Genomic DNA, 19,312 nt, shown 5'->3' with positions numbered 1-19,312 from the left:
GATGAGTGGGCAAATAGTTTAACCTTGGGGTTGAGCTCCCCCCCCCCCGCCTACCCCAAATGATTAAAACAGGGATAATATCTCCCCATATAGGCGTTACGATAACTAAATGAATGAATGAAGAGAATGAATTATAACTATACACTGGTTAAGGCACTCACCTGGGAAGTAGGACACTCAAGTTCAACTCCTTGATACAATAAATATTTAGTGCATAAGAAGTGGAACAATTTAAACAGGAGAGATTGAGACAGTCCCCGCCCCTTCCAAATGCATTGTAGTCCCGTGGTTAGGACTTTCACCAAGAAGGGAGGGAGACAAGTTCAAATCCCTGTGCCACATCAAGCAAAGGGAGGAATTGAACCTGGGTCTCTCATATCTCAGGTGAGTGCCCTAAACAATTAGCCAAATTGGCCTCAAAATGCCCCTGTATTTAGGGTATCTGTGATGCATTTTTCTTAGGCTTCTCCTTAGTTAAGATTCTTGAGAAAAAGTTAATATTGGGAGCTTCTCCTTAAATGATATCACACTGGATAGTTTATGTACCTTGCTCTAAAAATAACCAAAAAACCCAACACACACACTGTTGAAGACCCAGGGCTGGACAAGAAACTCGGAGATAAAGAGAATCTCGCTCTTTAAACATTATTCTTTGGTCATTTTAATAATTAGTTGAGTTTCTTTTATAATACTAAAAAAACTTAAAGAGACAGGAGCTTACTAAAATAGTTTAGCCACTTAGCTCTGAAAGCACCATGTACTTCTACATGAGTTAGTTTGCAGATTTCAGTTCAGTCTGCAGTGAACAGGAATCCACACCATAGTATCAATAATTCTAGGAAAAACCCTGGACAGAATCTTTAACATGGAGACAGGACTCTCTCACCTCTAGACTGTCTCTCTGCCTAAGGACTGAAATCTTCAGCAGAACACCTATTAGGGCATTCAGCTATACCAACACTTGGCTTTTTTTTTTCCTGCTAAAGAAAAAATTCTCCCTCTTTTTGCTATGGAATAACCGTGACGGCATTAGAAGTCAGGAGCTGAGACCCCCCCCCTCAAATCCTGTTGGAGCAATTAGCATACCTTGCAAGATCAGATCCCAAAACAAACCCTACGCTCATGTTAACTACAACTACTTGACAACACCCAGATTCATGAACTAGAACATTAATTAGCAGTAAGGTGTCTTCATCACTACACTTGCTCTCCCTTACATGTTAAAACAGCTGCAAACCATAATACTCAGAGGCAATATATTTAATTTATCAAGCATAACAGAACAATGTCTCAGGGAAACCTGAAGTAGCCCATTAACTCATGGCGGAATACACTTATCTAAACATTTATACAACTTTAGATCAAAAAGCACAATCTTAGATCTGAAGACAAAGGCAGAGAAGTTTAATCTTACCAGCTGTTTCACTCTAACTGCCTGTTGAGCATGGACTGACTGTGCCACAATAGAGTTGGGCTGTGTAATTTTAATACTGATAGGTGTCCCAATGACTGATTTCATAGGCTGAAGAGGGGTTGTCGTTGTCGCCACTGCAGATGCAAAGACAGGTTTCACAGCCTGGAGAGAGGTTGTTGCCACTGCTGACGTGGGGACTGGATTTGCAGGTTGAAGAGGGGCTGTCACTGGTTTCACAGTCTGGAGGGAGGCTGCTGCTGCTGTCACCATTGTGGAGGGGACTGGTTTTACAGCCTGAGTGCTTGTGACCACGGCAGAAGAAGGGACTAGTTTTATGGGCTGAAGAGAGGTTGTTGCCAGAGCTGAGGTGGTCATGACTGTGGAGGAAGTTGGTGCTGCAGAGATACAGGTAGAAACAGCTGCTTGGGTTGTAGCCTGCTGCTGAATACACTGCTGGATAAAACTCTGGGCATTGGGCATTAGCTGCCGTAGGGCAAGCATACTTTTCTAGAAAAAGAGAAAGACAGCAGCGATCATAATACTGTGAATACCTTTTGCAAGTTTAAGAACTACATTACTTTTCAACTAATTTTTCAAAGTTAATCTTGTTTCATGAGGAAGACAATAAGTTTGTTATTCAGAATTACATACAATTGCTGTCAAAACAACAAAACAAAACAGCATGCATAATGCAATAGTTACTAGCATATAATGTGCAATAGTCAGAAGTTATCCACTGCTTCCCTCCATGGAATAAAGCCCATCTGATATTCAATTAATTAAAGTTTCCTTTTAATTAGTTACCTTTCATTTAGTAACTAGGCTGCAGTCTATGTTTCACAATGAGAATAATATAATTACACTGCTTTTGATCTTTGTTTCAAAAAACAGCAGCTTATTCATGGCATTGTGTTTATTCCATTAAATATCTTATACAGAAGCAAAATTCTCTGACAGTCTAAGATTCATTCACCTGGAGATTCACCCATATTCAGTTTTACACTTCCTGTAGTGAAATATGCCCATTCAGTCCAATTCTGATATTGTTCATATATGAAGTGTCATTTATAGTACATTTTAATCATTTATAAAATGATGGGGTCCAATAGAGTGTTAACTTCATACTGGAAGGGAATAGCCCTACTATTCTTTATTCTCCAAAATTAGCGGACAAAAAATTTACCTTACTTATTACTAGAGTTACACATTTAATTTTAAGTCTGAATAATGCATTATCTGCTTTGTTGGCTGGTGTATTTGGTTCAGATTTCCTAAATTAGATTCTGATAAATCATCTTAGTAAATGTCTCAAACTTTTAATGAGAACTTCAAAGAAAGCAGCCAGTGGAAGTTTCTCTTTCTAAGGGATCACCTAATTATGCAAATTTTAATATATGCTTCCACTATCTCACATAAGTGAGCTTCATCATTTAGTTAAAAAAGTATTCAAGTTTTTGCTCTATTCTACTTGCAAATCAGTTTTCCTTTAAAAAACAAAAGGTGTAAAGCATTCACTTAAGTGGCATGTGCAACTAGCATACAAGGGGGCATTACGATTACTTGTTAGAATGATTACCATATAATAAGGCTTAATATTTCAATATGATTTCTGTCTTCAATTAGTATATTTAGCATCTTATGTTTATTTGCTTTGCCTCCCATCATAAGGCATAACCTTGCTCATTGTGAGAGTCTAAAGCCTGGTCTACACTTAAGTCTTACTGACATTACTTAGGTTAGTTAGGGTTTTGATTTTTTGCCAACATTGTTACACAGGCAAAAGCACTAGTGTAGATGCAATTGCATCTGTATAAAGGTGCCTTATACATTATAGCTTTTTCCAGTTGAGGGAACTGGGGGGAGGGAGGGGACTATAGAGGTATAAGCACTATTGTACAACTGCACCCATACTAGGGGAGGTTGCTGCTTTAATTATGCTAGTATATTGTAAGCATAGGGGAGGGTAATTTGTAAATTAAGTATAGATAATCCCTAACTGTTAACAAGAGGATTATGCTAACAAATTGAGATGTCTGGCTACTTTTCACCTTTTGGTGGTTACAATCATAGAACTGGAAGGGATCTCGAGAGGTCATCTAATCCAGTCCCCTGCACTCAAGGCAGGATTAAGTATTATCTAGACCATCCCTGACAGGTGTTTGTCAAACCTGCTTTTAAAAACAGGGCTTTGGAGCTGTGCTCCGGCACAGCTCCAGGCAAAAACCTGCAGCTCCACTGGTCCGGAGCTGCTCCACGCTCCAACTCGGGGCTCTGATCCAAAGCCCTGCTTAAAAATCCCCAGTGATGGAGATTCCACAACCCTTGGCAATTTATTCCAGTGCTTACCCACTCTGACAGTTAGGAAGCTTTTCCTAATGTCCAACCTAAACCGCCCTTGCTGCAATTTAAGCCCATTGCTTCTTGTCCTATCCTCAGAGGTTAAGAACAATTTTTCTCCCTCTTCCTTGTAACAACCTTTTATGTAGTTGAAAACTTATGTCTTCGCTTCTACAGACTAAACAAACCCAATTTTTTCAATCTTCCCTCATAGGTCATGTTTTCTAGACCTTTAATCATTTTTGTTGCTCTTCTCTGCTTGAGGTTTCAGAGGCTAGAAAAATAGAAAGGAGCATAAACTCTGGCAAATTAAGTGTAAAAACATAATTAGGAAGACCAAAAAAGAATTTGAAGTACAGCTAACCAAAGACTCAAAAAGTAATAGCAAACAAATTTTTTAAGTACCTCAGAAGCAGGAAGCCTGCTAAACAACCAGTTGGGCCACTGGACGATTAGGATGCTAAAGGAGCACTCAAGGACGATAAGGCCATTGCAGAGAAACTAAATTAATTCTTTGCATCAGTCTTCACCGTTGAGAATGCAAGGGAGATTCCCAAACCTGAGCCTTTTTTTTTTTTTTTTTTTTTTAAAAAGGTGACAAATTTGAGGAACTGTCCCAGGTGTCCCAGATTGAGGTGTCATTAGGAGGTTTTGGAACAAACTGATAAAATAAAACAGTAATAAGTCACCAGGACCAGATAGTATTCGGCCAAGAGTTCTGAAGGAACTCAAATGTGAAATTGCAGGACTACTAACTGTAGTCTGTAACCTATCATTTAAATCAGCGTCTGTACCAAATGACTGGAGTATAGCTAATGTGACGCCAATTTTTAAAAAGGGCTCCAGAGGTGACCCCGGCAATTACAGGCCGGTAAGCCTGACTTCAGTACCGGGCAAAATGCTTGAAACTATAGTAAAGTCAGACACACAGATGAACATAATTTCTTGGGAAATAGTCAACATGGTTTTTGTAAAGGGAAATCACGTCTCATCAATCTACTAGAATTCTTTGAGAGGGTCAACAAGCATGTGAACAAGGGGGAGCCAGTGGATATAGTGTATTTAGATTTTCAGGAAGCCTTTGACAAGGTCCCTCACCAAAGGCTCTTAAGCAAAGTAAGCAGTCATGGGATGAGTGGAAAGATTCTCTCATGGATCAGCAATAGGTTAAAAGATAGGAAACACAAGGTAGGAATAAATGGCCAGTTTTCACAGTGGAGAGAAGTAAATAGTGGTCCACAGTCCTATTCAATATATTCATAAATTCTCTGGAAAAATGGGTAAACAGTGAGGTGGCAAAAATTTGCAGATGATACAAAATTGCGATAGTTAAGTCCCAGGCAGACTGCGAAGAGCTACAAAAGGATCTCTCAAAACTGGGTGACTGGGCAACAAAATGGCAGATGAAATTCAATGTTGATAAATGCAAAGTAATGCACATTGGAAAACAATCCCAACTACACATATAAAAAGATGGGGTCTAAATTAGCTGTTACCACTCAAGAAAGAGAACTTGGAGTCATTGTGGATAGTTCTCTGAAAACATCCAATGTGCAGCAGCAGTCAAAAAAGCAAATAGAATGTTAGGAATCATTAAGAAAGGGATAGGTAAGACAGAAAATATCTTATTGCCTCTATATAAATCCATGGTATGCCCACATCTTGAATACTGCGTGCAGATGTGGTCGCTCCATCTCAAATATATATATATATATTGGAAAAGGTTCAGAAAACAAAATTTATTAGGGGTATGGAACAGCTGCTGTATGAGGAGAGATTAATAAGACTGGGACTTTTCAGCTTGGAAGATAGATGACTAAAGGGGGATAGAGGTCTATAAAATCATGACTGGTGTGGAGAAAGTAAATAAGGAAGTGCTATTTACTCTCTCTCAATTACACAAGAACTAGGGGCCACCAAATGAAATTAATAGGCAGCAGGTTTAAAACAAAAGGAAGTATTTTTTCCACACAACACACAGTCACCCTGTGGAACACTTTGCCAGAGGATGTTGTGAAGGCCAAGACTATAACAGGGTTCAAAAATGAACTAGATAAATTCATAGAAGATAGGTCCATCAATGGCTATTAGCCAGGATGGGCAGGGATGGTGTCTCTAGCCTCTGTTTGCCAGAAGCTAGGAATGGGCAACAGGAGATGGATCACTTGATGATTACCTGTTCTGTTCATTCCCTCTGGGGCACCTGGCATTGCCACTGTTGGAAGACAAGATACTGGGCTAGATGGCCCTTTGGTCTGACCCAGTATGGCCATTCTTATGATTTTATGATCCAAAAGACCTATACAGTTTTCTTCACTGATTAAACTCCGCCCTAATTCTTAAAACAAAGTGAATCTAATATTAATAGCTACAGGAAGACGCTCCCATCTTTCAGTCCATATAGTTTTAAAAAGCTATGTAAAACTTGTACAAGTCAAAGTTACATTATACTGAGATTTAGAGACACTACAGCTGTGGACTTCTTGAAGACCTGAGCAGAAAAAATGTAGCTAGCCTACATGCCAGACGCATTATGGGTAGAGAGGGTAAAGTTACAGTTGTTTGGATAATTAGTTACATCTTTAAAAGTGAGTTAAGAATTTTCTGACTTTCCAACGTATGTGTTTAACATACAACATTTAAAAAAAATCCCATGCTTGAGACCACATCTGTAGGCAAAAGTTTATGCAGCAATGCTCATCCACCATGACTGATTTAAGAATGAACTATTGTCCTAGCCAGTGTTGCTATCCGCACTGAACAGTAAAACAGGTTAGCAATGAAGACATTTTTGTACGTTACTCATTTAAGAGTGATGGCATACTTGACACTTTTTTTGTGATCTCTTTCTAAACTAATTTAAAAGCTTAGATTTGTATCTAAAAAGCATAAAAAAGGTAAAAGCTGAAATAAATGAGATAAGAAACTGGAAACAGCTTGTATCCATACAAAAGTTTACTGTGTTTGAACATGAATGTTAAGAACTGCTTTAGATTATGCCAATTCACATTCTGCTGAGTACTTCTCACCAAATCAAGTTTTAGTCAGCATTGTGTTAGCTAGTTGTGATGAAGTCCTCAGGGTTTCATCTACATGATTACGCCTAGTCTGTACTGGCTGCAAAGTCATGGTTGGCAAGTCAGCTAACTCACTTCTTGACAGCGTTCAAACAAAGAAAAGTTTTGTAGCATAGACCAGCCTATATGCAATTAACAATGAAGTGCACATTCCAGTTATTATGCTATGTTCATTTCATAAGCTGTGAAGTGAGAATTTATATACAGTAGAACCTCAGTTAACTGACCAGTCAACCACACACTTCATATAGGACCAGACGTACTCAATCAGGCAGCGGCAGAGACGAAAAAAAGCAAATACAGTACAGTACTGTGTTAAATGTAAACTATTAAAAAATAAAGGGAAAGGAGCATTTTTCTTCTGCATAGTAAAGTTTCAAAGCTGTATTAAGTCAATGTTCAGTTGTAAACGTATGAAAGAACCATCATGTTTTGTTCAGCGTTATGAACAACCTCCATTCCTGAGATGTTCATAACTGAGGTTCTACTATAAGAGGAAACTGTTCTAAAAAGAGTAATAGAGATGAAGTAATAGCATATTTTACAGTAATGGGACAAGCTACAACCCCACACTGTAAATCCACTGCAGAAAGCCTTTATTCTGCCTAAATGCCTTTGAAAAAAGTTATAAAAAAAAAATCAAGAAAAAATGGGAATGACAGATATTACTGAGAGCTCACAAATGCCAAGTTTTGCATTAAGCACTGTAGAGTACAGTGGCACTGACGGACTCCAGGCTGAAATAGACAAGCTTACTGACAAGGAGTTCGAGGGTTGCCATTGAAGAATATGTATTAGCTCAATATTTGACAAATTACCAGCAGCCAAAGTACTACAATAAGCAGGACAAACTGATGGCAATCCTCACATTCCTTCTAACCCAGTTCTGCCACTTCGCTATTATCCCCTAGGTTTTGAGGTCTTTGCTCTGTACTATGTCTATACTAGGTGAGCAGGTACATTTCTGTGAAGTCTCACGCACACAATAGATTTGGACCTAAGTGCCTGTGTGTATAGCTGTACACAGAGATACACAACTGCTTTCATGAGTGGTGCAGGTGTTCACTGGATTTAGTACTTAAGTCAGATCTTTGCCTGATAATAGAATGAACCCTTTGGGAGAACATGATTCACTGCTAATAAAAAATTAGCAATTGGGTTTTCGATCAAATTGGCTGAATGGGGTTAGAGTTGTCCTGGACTTTTTTTCAGGGTTGTAGTACCCTGGTTGGGCAGTTCCTGGTGCAATTTAAGTACAAACCAGTTTTTAAAAATAGTTTAACTATGGATAGCACCTAAAGCTAGGCAATACTTATTTCATTATATTATGATAGTATCTTTATTCTTTTTCCATCAGAAATAATTAAATACACAGCTTTATTCAGCTCTACAAACTGATTACAACTTTCACTATGTTTGATTGGGTATTAAGTTTCAGAACAGCTGCAAAAGGATTCTCCAAGAATTAGTGCCAAGTATAATAAGAACAGATTCTAGAATTATATCAGTGAAAGCATAAATTCTGGGAAGATCTAAGTTATTTCTGTAAGAAGGGGGTATGTTTTATATAGGTTAGCTTTCTTGGCTACAAGTATTATTGTTGCACTCCCTGGAAACTGGATCTGCAAGCACTTTGATAAGTGAAAGGTTGTATATTTTCATTGTGGCTTCTTTAATACAAAACCCATGTCCTTCACTGAAATTCGATTCTGCAGCTTATTTACTTTACTGATACTCATTTATAATAGAGATCCCTCTACCTGACAGCAATAAGATAGTGGGAGTTGTGCGCAGGGACAAAAGTAGCTTATTCTTTCTATAGCAGCAAAGTCACAGCTATTTCATAAAAAGACTGTCAAGCACTAGCCCTCTAGCCCCTACACATAAGATGGTAACTTTAAAAAAAGTTTTATAAACAAATATTGCTCTATCATCATCACTTTAGATTAACAGTGAAAGAATTTTACAAATCCATCTGATCTGTAACTATTTGTGCTCAGTTTCTTTTGCATTTCTCTCTGCTCAATGAAACAAACAGAAGTTATTGACTTCGTTTCACTATCAGGTTCTTAGCACTGCAATGCATTTCAAGCCCTACAATTGAATGTTAGACAACTAACTTTTTATTAGAACTGTTTTTCAATTTTTGAAAGCTCTCTATTGATCTTAGGTTTTATAAAACAAAAACAAAAAAACTAAGCACGAAGTGTAAGTTTTGCACCAAACACTAAAAGTTGGTTGGGTCACTGAAGGAAAAAGACAGTTTACAGTTTGTGATGTTGGAAGTGGGATGTAACAACCAAAAGAAAGGGATTAGTCAGGAAGTGGTTGACAGAGACAATATCGTTGCATATTTCCTGCTAACTATGCTTTTCTAAAGTTTGATTTGATAGTGGTTTTGCAACGTGGGTTTGAAATTAGCTCCTAATATTGTATGACAAACCTAGTTAAAAAAAAAAGTGTATACCATAAACTTCAGAACCACCACACAAACTTACCTTGAGGAAAGGAACTAGATATGGTTGTGGAGAAGACTTGAGTTCAACATACAGCTTTTTTGTAAATTCTTCTGGTTCAATTTTTGCTTCCTAAAGTGAACAAGAAAAGCTTTTTATATGAAGTTGATCCAACCATAAATAGGAGTAATATCAAATTCTACCTAAAAAGGCAAGAAAAAGCATCCCGATTAATTGGAATTCCAAGGCACATGGAGTTATTGAATTCCCAAATGCTTTTATTCATGTGATGTTTTTAAACCTGATATTATATTATAAATTAAATACTGTATTACAGAATTAATTTCATTTCATCTCTGAACAGTTATAACACAGCAATAACAGCTCAAGCACCCATTACAAGCAGGCAGCAAGTGCTTTCTAAGAGAAATGTTACTTACAAGTATGTTGACCCCTCTGAGTACCATCAATGTTGTGCAAAAATACTGTTTAATATAATTTTGTATTTTCTGTAAAATAAAGGTAATTTATCTATACATGGATCAAGGTGGACTCAACTTCTAAGGTCTTAAAAAGCACAATTCAAAAGATAATTCAATAATTATACGTAATTCTCCTGTAAAACATACAGTGTATGAAAGTAGAGTACTTAGAGGCCCCTTATAAAACATAATACAAAAAATAAACCTTATAATCCTCAGTTATACATTCTGCAGAGGCTAATGGTATCTGAAAGTGGGCAGGCCAACTAACCAAATGACAGTTCTAGTATTTAGATCTTTTTATTCCATTCTGTTGCTTGTTTTGTCTCACTGAGCTTGGGCATAGATAGGGCCCTACCAAATTCACGGCCATGAAAAACATCACAGACTGTGAAATCTGGTATTTTGTGTGCTTTTACCCAATACTACATAGATTTCACGGGGGAGACCAGCATTTCTCAAATTGGTGGTCCTGACCCAAAAGGGAGTTGCAGGGGGATCGCAAGGTTATTTATTTATTTATTTATTTATTGGGGGGCGGGGGGGGGTGGGCGCTGCAGTATTGCCACCCTTACTTCTGTGCTGCTGCAGGCGGCGGCGCTGCCTTCAGAGCTGGGCAGCCGGAGAGCGGGTGGTTGTTGGCAGATTTAAATAGCTGAAATCATGAAATTTACAATTTCTAAAATCCTATGACTGTGAAATTGACCAATTGGACCAGGAATTTGGTAGGGCCCTAGGCATAGGTCAATGAAAACCAGGACAGGCACTGCCACCAAAAGAGGCATGTAGTCTCTAAAGTGGGACCACAAGAGAAGAGCAAAAATAAGCAACTGCAAATCAAAAAAAAGCCACAGAAGAGGAGAGAAAATTAAAGACAGTGCAACTGACAGAGTAGAGAACAAGAGGACACAGGGGAGGAGCTATCCATCCACAAGTCAATTGTGAGGAGACGTCTATCAGGGAGAACCGGAGACCAACTGAGTTCAACCCTCAATCCCACATACTAGAACCATTAGATTACCGTGTGCACTGAATAGGACAAAGGTTCTGTGTAGAAAAGATAGCATGTGATCATCTAATTAAAGCCTGAATCATAATGCATATGCATGAAGGGGCTAAATTAAGGTTGCCAGATTTCAGGTTTCCCGTGCATTTCTTAGCTTTAGCGTGCTTGATTTGACAACCTAAGTAATGTTTATGAATTTTCATGCATAATTAGAAAAAACATAGGTAGTGATGGTGGTGGAGAGGGAGAATAAGCTAACTTTGCAAAGTGCTTTCCATATATAATGCCTTAAGTATTAAATATTGATACAAGAAGATTTTGAATAAAAAGAGTCTTACCAATAGATGTTGTACCAGATTCTTCACATTCTGTCCCATTTCTGGGGCTTGAGGTCCACTAGATGCCAGCTTTATTAATGTTGCAAGAAAATTCTTGCATTTCTTCACATTCTCTAGCATTTCCTGGTTGTGGAAGTCAAGGAAAGGCTTAGTTAGACACAGCACTGACTTTGAACCTCAGCGGCTTAGAGAAAGTGATATTTTAAACCACTTGTTTGCCTTACTGTGGAAGTGTTGGGATGTGCTACTGTTGTGCCCTCTGCTTTGACAGAGATTGCCTTTTGGGAGACAGATGGTGCAGGAGGTCCTGTAACTGGAAGCTTTACAGGTGTTCCAGTACCCGGAGGTTTTACAGCAGTAACTGTCGTAACACTGTTAGTTGCACCTGCTGGCTGAAAAGAGATATGAACACTTGTTTAACTGATACACTTTAGGGGTATATGGCATATGTTTGTGAGGTTGGGAAGGTAAGTAGTATTTTTCCCTAAGTCACCAAGTCAAACCATACCAGGACATAAAAATGTATCAAAAACACATTGCCTCAGACATTAAACTTGCAACAATAATCACTAAATGTTATGTGCTTTATGTAACTGCAATTTAATCTTATTTAGCCAAAACAGAGAAGAAAAATCACAGCCCTGTTTCCCCAATCAATATTGGAGAAGGTCAGTCTTAGCTTGTTGCTTGTGAGCTCTCCAGAATAAAAAAAAGTGAGGGTAATCAACAATTTTTTTGAGTGAGCTGATGCTGCGATTGTATAAAGCTTACACTACACAGTCTAGGATACAACAGTCTAGGACTGTGTTGGGGCATCGGATGCCAGTCTGAAAGACTGACTAGCAAAAACTAAAACAATACAATTGCCAGCTTTTACTTAAGATCTTGGAACTTAACACTTGCTGCTATGTTAAGAATAGAATTCAGCTCACTCACCTACAGTTGTCTTTGCTCTACAGTGGCACACAGGACTAAAGTAGTAAAAACTAATCTTTCAGTGAAGTAAGCAGGCATGACTGGATACATACCAAGTACAGACCTGTTGAGTAAGGAGGTGCTATATTGGCTCTGTTTTAAGAGGTCACTTTTCAGAATCAGAAAGCACTAACATTTAAATTTATGACAAATGTGATCATTCCTTCAATTCCTCTTCTCATTTCTTTACTGCAAGTGGGCAGGTCTCCAGGTAGCTGCCAACCATCAAGCTGATCCACCTGATATGGAAGAGGCAAGCAGTTTCAAGAAAGCATGCCAGCTTAGCTTCCTGCTGCTTGTATACTTTAACAGCTCTCTGCAAGATCTTTGCCACCACTGTCTCTTCCAAAGATGCAGCTCAACAGATCTATGGCCATAGGGAGGCCGACTGGGCAAGAGAATCCCAGAAACAGATGGACGGAAAGAGGACTGATAGGAACAGAGTACAGAACTGTCAAGTTGCAATGTTTTGGGTTTAAAAAAAAAAAAGTTGCTTTGGAGCTACTCTCTTGTGAGTTCTGATATATTTATAGGTCAAGACAAGATCAGTGTTCTATAAGCTGAAGAGAGGGGGTCAGGAAGTCTACTTTCCCCTTCCCCAGAAAAACTGATATATGGGAATAAGATTCTATCACCTGCCTCTCAATCTTCTCCACTACTCCGACACGATGCTCGTTCTTAGTCCAAGTAATGGAGAAATTCACATAAATGATAGATCTTGTATTAGTAGCATCTATCCTGCATATTTGGAAAAGGTTCGTATGCGGAGCAGTTGCTGTCTTGAAATGACAGGACCACAGCATGATGCTAATTAGATAGTCAACTTTGTGATCCCTTCTGGGGAGAATGAGACAAACAACCTGCACAATCTGAAACGGGGAGGGGTGCACAGGATTTGAGGTTTTTAAGAAAAAAAGAGCTGAAACATCAAAGAATAAGAACAATACCTCTGAAGACTGGACGGAATATTGAGTTGGTAATATTTATTGCAGAATATGTTGTGCCAATAGTTTTACACACTATTGGACTACAGTAGTTTTAGTACAGGAAAAAGCTAAACTAAACTAGCTTAGCATTGTCTCTCTCCATATTAACCTTTTTTTGCTGCTGGCCCCATGCTTTTTTTTTTTTAATATAGACATATACATATACACACACACACATATACATACATACACATAAAAACACACATCCTGACTATGGTCTTCTGATGCTGTTGATACCATTGCTAGCAAGCTGATTTTTTTGGGTTGGCTAGTTGATACGACATAGCTACAGAACAGGCCTCTTGGGCTCCCTTCTTTCCTTTCTCAAAGACAGTTCAAGACAAGCTTAGATGCTCCACTGGCTGCTTCAGGGCCAGGAACAGGACAGGGGAAATGGTCCTGTGGTGGCAGGACCCCTCTATACTACACTAATTTATTCAGGATTTCTGAGAGAGGGCAGGATGATTTGCCCTTTAGCGCAGTGGTGTTTAGACTTTGGTCCTTTAGAAAACTGCAAGTCTATAAGGCTGCTTCTGTAGAAGACAAAGCACCTATCATTCTTCAGACAGTGATCTTTCTTGTCTAGTCAGACTCACAGGATGACCAGGAGTTTCGGGGGTTTTTTTTAAACCAAATACCTCTAAGCATCCCTTTGTAAAAGACCGCTATGTATCCGTCTTTGTCAGGTATTTCTTATAAAAAATGTAGAACTAGCTGGCCAAACGGGCTGACAACACAAACTGAACAGAAGAGAGATGCAAACTGCAAAAGGATGGCAGAATTAAAACAGTGTGTGCAACAAAGAGATTTGTTATCAAATATAAAGCCACTGAATTACATACAGGGATGGAGGATTGGGCTGCAAGGACTAAAATGAGCAGCATCACCCATAAGATTAAACAGATTTATCTTCACCTCATCTCCCTACTGCTAGCCTAGTATTTTCCTACATCCAGAAGTGGTGTGGGATCTGGAGTGGAGAGGTCCATGAGAGGACCTCTGTCTAAAGACATCACCAGCATATGAGAAGGTTTACAAACACCTGTTAGACCAAACTGAAGAACAAACAGCAATGCATAACACCCATATCTGTTCTTGATGGATGCAAGATTTACATTCTTCCCTATGCATATAAATAAAATAGGAAATTTAAAAATGAAGTGACTGCCATATTTCTCTCCTCACCCCCTTTGCTTCCTCCTCATTGCAGGTGGGTGAAGACTCTCCCCCTTACCCTCTCTTTATGATGTCATAAGCTGATCTGTTGCCAATATACGTGGGCATCTGAAGACAGCAGGAGGACAGCTTTAGAAATCAGCTTGTTAATTACTGCTGTAGGCTAGGAAGTCCCTTTCCTAATGACCAGCCAAGTCAAAAACTCTCAGCCAGTGGGGGTGAGTGCCCCTGCTCAGGACTCTGAGCCACCTGACACAGCCCAAGTCCCTTCATGCTGTCTTTTCATGATGGGAAAGAGAACATGGTTAACATGTCAGACTTCCCCCAGGCCAACTTCCCCACCCTGGCTTCTTTGCCACCAAGAAGAAAAAGGAGTAGAGAATATTTTAGTACAGAAAGGATTAGTTTGCTATTATTATACAATGTTTATCTAGTATTTTGCTCCCTAAGAACAGATAGGTAGCCCTGTACAGAAAGCTAGACTGTGATGTACAAGGGATTCTTTTAAAAAAGAAAGCATGGCCAGAGACAATACTGCTGCAGATAGTGAAACATTACACTGAGACAGCTGTCTCTATCCCAATATCCAGATAGAAGTGTATTAAAAAAAATATAGCTATGGAATTTAAAGTCAGATTGTATATGCAAGCAACTGCCAATCTGTATACAATCATACAGTGTTATTGTAGCCATGTTGGTCCCAGGATATTAGAGACACAAGGTAGGTGAGGGAATATCTTATTGATGAACTGCTGTTGATAAGGGACACAAGCTTTTGAGCTTACACAAAGCTCTGTGATATTACCTCACCCATCTTGTCTCTCTAATCTAGATCAGTGGTTTCCAAAGTGGGGTGTGCGCACCCCAGGGGGTGAGCAAGAGGATCTTTCGGGGTGCACGGCAGGAGGAGTGACACCGGAGCAGCGCCGCTTCGGCAGTTCGGGCAGCTTCTTTTTTTGCTTCGGCAGTTCAGACGGGAGTCCGAGTGGCTTTTTTTTTGGGGGGGGGGGGGGGGGGGGAGAGGTGTGACGCGCTTGGGGTAACAAAAACAGTAGAGCCGGCCCTGCAGTGCGGCAGGGGGTGCATGCTCAAAAAATTTTTACTGATAGGGGTGCGCGATCAAAAAAGTTTGGAAACCACTGATCTAGATTATTGGCTCTCCTGAGCTGTTTGGGCAACCCCGTAAAATTATAAATTTTAAATATTCTATAATCTTCATTTTTATCTGGAAAAATATTAAAGAACTCAATGCCAGCTTAAAAAAAAGCTAAAGACATACCTGTACTATAGCAGGTCTTTGATCAGGAGATACAACTGAATTTGTTGCTTGAGTTACTGTTTTCACAGGAGTTGCTACTACTTTTTTTAGTAAATGGGTGCCAGTGTTCTTTAAAATAAAAAGATAGAATATTTAAGATACAGAAGACAGAGTAGTAGTTAGACTAATTAATAGAGTTAGAAACATTTACCTAAACTAGTACTTACTCTTGCCCAATGCAAAACTTTTTTAAAAGGCATTAATTTAATCCAACAATTTAAAAATGAATTTGGGAAGGAGTGTGCAGGTGTAAATAAACCCACTTAACTACCAATGTTATAACAAGATAAATAGATACAGTACAGTAAACAAAATAGTTTGGGCATTTTTGCTGATTAGTACAGAAGTAGTCAAACGGTGACCATGTCATGAAGAGAATCACTCTGGTTACTCTTCATTTTGATATGTCCAGATTTGTGTGGTTCATACATGAAGGCTAAAATTCTATGTATTTTCAGATATACATAAATCACAGAAATGTAGGGCTGGGAGGGGTCACTAGTCCAGCCCCATGTGCTGAGGCAGGATGACGTATATCTAGACCATCGACGATAGCTGTTTGTTTAACCTGTTCCTAAAATCCTTCAGTGACATGGTTGCAACACCCTCCCTTGGAAGCCTATACCAGTGCTTAATTAATAATCCTTCTAGTTAAAAAGCTTTTCCTAATATCTAACCTAAACCTTCCTTGCTGCAGATTAAACCCATTACTTCTTGGCCCACCTTCAACGGACATGGAGAACAACTGACCACAGTCCTTTTTATAACAGCCTTATCAGATCCTCTCTGTCTTCTTAAGACTAAACATGCCCAGTTTTTGAAACGTTTCCTCCTAGGTCAGGTTTTCTACACCTTCTTTCATTGTTGTTGCTCTCCTCTGGACTCTCTCCAATTTGTCCACATTTTTCCTGAAGTGCGGCACCCAAAGCTGTACACAATAGTCCAGCTGAAGCATCACTAGTGCCAAACAGAGCAGGACAGTTACCTCCCATGTCTTACATGACACTGCTGTTGACACATCCCAAAATATCAGCCTTTCACAACTGCATCATGTTGGTTCATATATGCAATTTGTGATCCACTATAACTCCCAGACTTTTTTTTTAGCAGTATTACCACCTAGCTAGTTATTTCCCCATTTTGTAGTTGTGCATTTGATTTTGCCTTCCTAAATGTAGTCCTTTTCACTTGTCTTTATTGAATTTCATCCTGTTGGTCTCAGACCAGTACTCCAGTTTGTCAAGGTCATTTTGAATTCTAATCCCATCCTCCACAGTGCTTGCAACCCCTCCTAGTTAGGTGGCATCTGCAAATTTCATAAGCACATTCTCCACTACATCATTCAAGTCATTAAAGAAAATATTGATTAGTACCTGACACAGAAGAGACCCTACTCCGTACATCCCCCCACTTTGACAGCAAACCATTGAGAGCTACTCTGAGTATACGGTCTTTCAACCAGCTGTGCACACACCATATAGTAATTCCATCTAGTCCACACTTCTCTAGATTGCGTAGGAGAATGTCATGCGGGACTGTGCCAAACACCTTCCTAAAATCAAGATATACCACGTCCACAGCTTCCCCCCTTAACCACTAAACTAATAACTAATAACTCCGTCCAAGGAGGATGCCTAAAGATAGGCCTCCAAGTTCAGCACTTTTGAAATTCAGGGCACCTACCTAGGTGCTTAAATATGAATTTTAAGTCTTAGAAAAACTGAGTTTTATCAACGAATCAAGTGTTTCTTTTTTTCAAAACCACACGCAAACCTTGTATCATTTACTTTTATTTTATTCATTTTAGATAGCGAATGGTGAGTATTCTCCAATTTGAAGGCACTGCCACAGTAACTTAGGCTACGTCTACACTACGGGGGGGGGGGATCGATTTCAGATACGCAAATTCAGCTACGGGAATAGCGTAGCTGAATTCAACGTATCTGATCCGACTTACCCCGCTGTGAGGATGGCAGCAAATCGACCGCCACGGCTCCCCCGTCGATGGCGCTTACTCCTACCTGGGCTGGTGGAGTACGCGCGTCGATTCGGGGATCAATTATCGCGTTCCGACGAGACGCGATAAATCAATCCCCGAGAGATCGACTTCTACCCGCCGACCTGGGCGGGTAGTGAAGACAAGCCCTTAGCTGCAAACACTGCAGGGGAATGTTAAAATCAAAATATAACTACTTAGCATATACAGTGCTTTCAAAGCAAATATTAAACATTAAAAGTGTTCCCCCCCCCCTTTTTTTTAATTCCAGGGTTGGGTTTTTGTTGTTCTTTGTTTTGAAGACATACAAAGTGTGCCTAGAATACCCAGCAATGCCCCTCTATTTGTATTGTGGTAACACCTACAGGTGCAACAAGAAGATGGCCCTCTGCCAGAGAGTTTACAAACTAAATAGGAGGAACAAGCAGCAAATGAGGGAGGAGCATATAAACTAAACTAGTAATTTCAGAAGTTTTGTTTTCAAAAATCAGCATTTGAGCCAATTACAGGGGCCACTACACTGGTTAAAAGGGACCGTGTGTGAGAACAGCAAGACTGAAATCCACTGTTAGAGATTATTTGCTAGCTATGCTATAAAAATAATTACCTTAGGAGGTTTTACAGGATTTCATTGGAAGGGTTTTCAAGTTCAATACTAATTTAAGTAATATGTCTATTGAAAGGAAAAGGAAGCCAATGCTAGTTTAGTTACAATTAAACATCAAATTGTTTTAAAATTTTATGTTCTAAAAGTCTTCTCTCATCATGTGAGCTACGCAATCCAGAGCAAAGTAGCAGAGTATGTTTTAAATAGGCTTTGCACAATCAGATTTTTATTTTTAATTTCAACAGAATTGATATTTTTTAATTTTTTCATTAATCAATTTAAATTTTCACAGTTGCACGAAGTTATGTGGTAGAGGAGTCAGACAATAAGGGGTCAAGAAATTATTTAATGACAGATTCCAAAATGGAAAGCTTTATAAACTGTTAAGACAGTCATCACCACGTCAAAATATACAAAATAAATATTCTTAAATCAAACTCTAAAATGTGAGCAGCATTTTTTACTTTGCCTATCTGTAAATTCTGATTATTATTGATGGAAATATTTTAGTCAGTTTGTGAATGTATGGTGAAACTGACGTTTACTGATAAAAATCGAAACTGGGCAAGCCTACTTTTTAAAGTATGAAAGCAAAATACACAGTGACATTCATTCTAAGGAAAAATTAAGACTTTCAAACAACATTTAATGAATCTTCTACAAGGTTTGCAAATACTAAGTTATAAATACATCATATTAAGAAACATAATACGGTACAGCTATTGCAAAATCAAGCTGCTTGAAGAAGTTTTACCTGTACAGTACATATTCTGACTGAAGGTGTGCTGGTAGGTATTGATGGTCTTGCACCTGTGTTATTTTGTGTCTGGCTCTGCGCTCGAGCTATTGCTTGTTGAGATACTAACATTAGTTGACCATTGTTACTTCGGATAAGAACTGTACCTGTTGGCAAGAAAAAGGAACAGACTGTTAAGAGGAATTACTGCATTGAAGAGTACCTAAGGAATTTTTAAAAATTGTATTACATGCAAAGAACTGAGGTAATGTGATATCAATATCCCCGCAATGTGACAAGAGTGAGGAAATGCAAGGGCTAAGGTTCAAAGAGCAGTCTTAACTGGACTGTCTTGCACTTTATGTATGTTTCATGACAGCAATATTATTTAACTATTACAGTCACAGA

At 38.9% G+C, this 19,312-nt stretch overlaps 1 protein-coding gene across 1 annotated transcript in view; it reads right to left on the bottom strand.

The window, feature by feature from the left end:
• TAF4B (TATA-box binding protein associated factor 4b) overlaps positions 1–19,312 on the bottom strand; it is a 111,186-nt gene that overhangs the window by 69,017 nt on the left and 22,857 nt on the right. The window contains exons 2-7 of the mRNA XM_026659456.1: positions 18,923–19,071; positions 15,527–15,634; positions 11,335–11,502; positions 11,111–11,233; positions 9,327–9,416; positions 1,415–1,921 (exon numbers count right to left, since the gene is read on the bottom strand). Of these exons, the coding sequence (XP_026515241.1) occupies positions 1,415–1,921; positions 9,327–9,416; positions 11,111–11,233; positions 11,335–11,502; positions 15,527–15,634; positions 18,923–19,071 (1,145 nt within the window). The remainder of the gene's footprint in view (positions 1–1,414; positions 1,922–9,326; positions 9,417–11,110; positions 11,234–11,334; positions 11,503–15,526; positions 15,635–18,922; positions 19,072–19,312) is intronic.

This window comes from Terrapene carolina, unplaced genomic scaffold, assembly GCF_002925995.2.
Source record: "Terrapene carolina triunguis isolate 2854851 unplaced genomic scaffold, T_m_triunguis-2.0 Scaffold58, whole genome shotgun sequence".
NCBI lineage: Eukaryota > Metazoa > Chordata > Testudines > Emydidae > Terrapene > Terrapene triunguis.
Note: the sequence above shows the minus strand (reverse complement) of the source record. Positions and strands in the feature narration are given on the sequence as shown.